We start from the raw sequence: 4525 nt of genomic DNA, 5'->3' as shown, positions 1-4525 counted from the left end.
GGACTTTAAATTTTAAATATATAAATAAATATTAAATATTTTAAATAATTTTAAATAGAGTTTACTTATAAAATGGTAAATCAGTGTAGACCAATAAGATGCAATTTAAAATCCAAAAAAGGTTTATTAGGTTTTAAAAGGTAAAAAATGCCTATAGCTTATCATGTTTATAAAAAAAAAAAAAAAAAAAGGACAGTAATGCAGCAGTTAATGGCTATTGCCCACAGGGACATCTTTGCAAGTGTTTGTTGTATAAACGCTACACGTTTTGCAGTAAAATTTACGTTTTCGTCATATACACACCCTATACCCTTTGGGTGTTTTCCTGTTGTTGGAGTATGGGATGGAGAAACTAGAGGAGAACCATTGCTTTAGGTTGACATCTATACATTGTATGAAAATAATTTGTGTGTGTTGTTCAGATTTGATTTACAAACAGGTTACTGCTTCTACCATGTGAATGAACAGAAATTATTAAATTAACTGAAAGAATTTCTGGCAAAGTGTATGTAAAGGCAACAGTAACATGTCCTAATGCAGCTTCACATTCTATATTATTCGAATAGCAAATTGTAGATGGTACAGCATTTACAATTTTTACAAAAAAACCACACACCCACTGTCCACTTTATTAGGTACACATGTTTGTCAACATAAATAACTAATCCACCAATTACATGGCAACAATTCAATGCATTTGTACAAGTAGACAATGTCAGACGACCTGTTCAAGTTTAAACTGAGCATCAGAATAGGGATGAAAGGTGATTTTAGTGACTTTAATTTTAGCATGGTTGGTGCCAGGCAGGCTGGCCTGAGTATTTCAAATTGCCAATCTGCTGGGAATTTCAACCATCTCTTTGGTTTACAAAAAATGATCCAAAAAGGGAAGGATTCTAAGCAAGCACGTTTTTTATAACTGAGGTATCTAGAAGAGTATCTCCTAATTCACAATATGTCAAGCCCCAAAGCGGATAGGCTACAGCAGCAATTATGCTGCAGGTCATTCACCAATGATATCAATGATCTAGTTCAGTATCTGTAAGCGTAGCATACTTCCCCCAACCGGCCAACAATGTAAGAAGCATTTATCCCACTGACCATCAGACTGATGTACCATTATTTGGCCATATTCTAAATATTGGCAGGAGTCCCCCGGGACCAAAAAGTTATTTCAAGAGTTCCCCCGTGTAAAAAAGGCTGAGAAAAGCTGATATAGATGAAGTAAGGTTCTGGTTGCTAAGACTTTCCCAGGACCACCAGTCCACTGCCATGCACCTTGAGATCGACTAGGTATTTGAAGCTACTGCTTGAAAACTTTCCTTTAGTCATGACTCTAACATTAGCAGTAACTGTCTATGCAGAGCAGGTAACAAACATTTTGGACTGAGGGTGTTATCATGAGATTCTTGCACCCTACCCTACAAGTGTATTAACTTTACTGCCTTTATACCTGCCATGATCCATGAAATAATTTAGATATTATATACAAGGTATAGATCCTTCTAAAGTGGAAACATATAAGATAATGTATGATCCATCAAATAAATAACAGTATGATAATTCTGAATGTCCTACTTTTCAGTTAATTTTCAATTAAATAAATCTAATCTAGATGATAGGAAAATTAGGGTGGTTTGAGTTATGTGTAAGCTCAGACATACTACGGTACCTATTTTAGCTAAAGGAACATGGACATTTTTTTCTACTTTGAACAGGATCTATATAATGTAAAAGATTTTTTTTACAAATTGTGGGATAAATATATGCTAGAAAAAATTTAAACTTAACTCCCTTCTTTCTACCTGTTTCAAACATTACTTATCCCAAAAATAAAGGAAAACACACATCTACGTACATAGGATTTAGGCTACTGGTTGCTGTACTTTGAAAGCTTTAGTCTGATTCCTGGCATTAGGCAGAATGGACTCATTAAAGACCTCTTTATGAAAGAAGGTAGGTGCAAGGAAATACAAACATACCAAGCTGGGATAGTCGGAATATTTCATCTTCATTTTCTGTTGTGTGATCTGCATTAAGCTGGGTGACCTGTAGTCCATCCACTGTGGATTTACAAAGAAGTGCTCTGTTGGTACCTAAATAAGAAATTAGCAATTTTATTAGTATTCAGATTGCCTTTTAGGCTTTAACACAGTACAAATAAAAGTAGTAAAACTAAAACAAAGACCAATGTTATTTTAGTGCATGAATAAAGTTTACACATTCACATTTTTAAGTCCCGAATCATTTAGATTTTAATTCCTCTGTTTAATAACCAGTGCTACCAATACATACATATAGCAAATGATTTATGTGCAATTTAAAGCCATGTAAAGCCAGGTAAAATGCAGCAAATGGAGACTCACTGAGATAATCGAACAATGTGAGGAAGCTCTAAATTCTAGGCCATGCACTGAAATATGTGCACACTAGATTGTGTCTAGAGATTGCTGGATAACTATATGATAAGATCACATAAGATTTGTTTTCTTAAAGTAAATCTGCATCCAGGCTATAGTTGTAAGTATTTACATATTATTACCAAACAGCAAATTACCTTTAAAATAAAGCCATTGACTTCTGTTGCTATGTGCACTGTTGAGTAATCTATCCTTAAATTCACATGAATCACCAAAGTCTAAAGCTACGTACACACGGCAGATTTTTATCGCCCGATAATCGGCATCGGCCAATTATCGGGCGAAAATCTTCCGTGTGTACAGTCGGTGTCGTCCATCGTCCGGACGACCGACCTGCCGGATCCACGGACGATGGACGACAGCCGTTCGTAATGAAAGGGAAGGGGAGAGCGCGCAGCTGGGTGCCGCTCCGTCGCTCTCCCCCCTCCCCTCTCCATAGAGCATGAACAGTTGCAGCCCCTTGTCGTTGGAAAGGATCGTGAAAGATCCTTTCCAACGACAAAAATTGCAAGTGTGTACGCAGCTTAAGATAGCTTAGTTCCCCCTCTCAGCAGTGATTTTGAAAACATTTTATCACTAGAGTTAACACTGGGAAGTAGAAAAAACAGGTAAGCTGCTAAAGAAGATTTTAAATCTTTAAAGTGATTCTTTAGGGTTAGGGTAGAATCGATAACCAGTCTGTGAGGTAATGTGGTTTGTGTGAGCTTGTTAAAAAACCCACTACTGCTTATTAAAAATATAGAACACTTCAATGTAAGATGTCTTATGACAGATTCATTCTAAACGAGTCCCAAATACAATCCTTTTAAAGCTAAATGGGCAAAAAGTATTGCAGTATTACTATCATATAGAAAAAGGAGGTGAGAGAGCACAGGCTTTTCGAAGCCAAGGTACAATAATGTAGTTTTAATGTTTTGTGTTCAAAAATTAGCTCCAACTGAACACTATTGCATAACAAAGCTAATAGAGTTTGGTATTTTGAGATTATAAGTGGTTACATACAATATATATAGTAAAGTTAAATCTCAAATTTCTAACACGTTTTGCCCTTAGGCTTCCTCAGGGGATTTGCTTGAGATAACCATCTGGCAGAATCAAATGTATTTGTTGGAAGTAAAGAAAACATGAGAAAATAAATACATAGTGTATATTTATAAAAAAAAAAAAACATTTTTCCAGCATGAATTACATTCATGGTTTATACCACTTCTGAGTCCTTTGAATTTATTGATCCATAAATTCATGTAAGTTGTTTGTAACCTTTATACTATTATTCAACTAAACTCCCCAATGGCCCCCTCTTTTCCTTTCCCTCGCCCTCCCCCCCTTCCTTTTTTACAAAAAATGTCATAATTTCTCTTTTTACATAAAAAAAAAAAAACTTTTTTCCACTCCGCAGTATTTGGGGGATAGTTACAGTGACACTTGACGCATGCTTTTACTTTCACCTTTACATAGTGGTTTGATACTTGTAAGTAACTAACATTATATAATATATATATGAATTTTGTTTTGCCTGATAATCGAATATTGGACTGTAACACTATGTATATATTTTCTCATGTTTTCTTTACTTCCAACAAATACATTTGATTCTGCCAGATGGTTATCTCAAGCAAACCCCCGAGGAAGCCTAACGGCTAAACGTGTTAGGAATTTGAGATTTAACTGTATTATATATATTGTACGTAACCACTTATAATCTCAAAATACCAAACTCTATTAGTTTTGTTATGTAATAGTATTCAGTTGGACTTTGTTAGAAGCAAATTTTTGAACACAGAACATTAAAACTAAATTATTGTACCTTGCCTTCAAAAAGCCTGTGCTCTCTCTCCTCCTTTTTCCAAATTGTTGGAATATTACAGGCTTTGCAACCCAAAACTACCTTAACATCCCTCAATCTTTTACTCAGTATTACTATCATTTTTTAGTAGCAATTTTACTTTTTCAGAAAAATACATACAGCCTTCCCTATTTTTCAGATACATGTTGCAGTCCTGTGACAAGAAATCTCTTTGCAGTGTAAGTTTTCTGGGCTAAAGTTGGTGGTGTATGTGCCAGTGATGCAAATGTATTGCAATAGAATTATCTTCTTGCTCTTC

The 4525-nt window shown here is 35.2% G+C and overlaps 1 protein-coding gene across 1 annotated transcript in view; it reads right to left on the bottom strand.

The window, feature by feature from the left end:
• TAB1 (TGF-beta activated kinase 1 (MAP3K7) binding protein 1) overlaps positions 1-4525 on the bottom strand; it is a 34349-nt gene that overhangs the window by 12019 nt on the left and 17805 nt on the right. Inside the window, exon 6 of the mRNA XM_072421112.1 lies at positions 1983-2096. Within this exon, the coding sequence (XP_072277213.1) occupies positions 1983-2096 (114 nt within the window). The remainder of the gene's footprint in view (positions 1-1982; positions 2097-4525) is intronic.

Source organism: Pyxicephalus adspersus, chromosome 8, assembly GCF_032062135.1.
Source record: "Pyxicephalus adspersus chromosome 8, UCB_Pads_2.0, whole genome shotgun sequence".
Taxonomy (NCBI): Eukaryota; Metazoa; Chordata; class Amphibia; order Anura; family Pyxicephalidae; genus Pyxicephalus; species Pyxicephalus adspersus.
The sequence above is the reverse complement of the archived record's forward strand: the minus strand, read 5'-3'. Positions and strand labels throughout refer to the sequence as shown.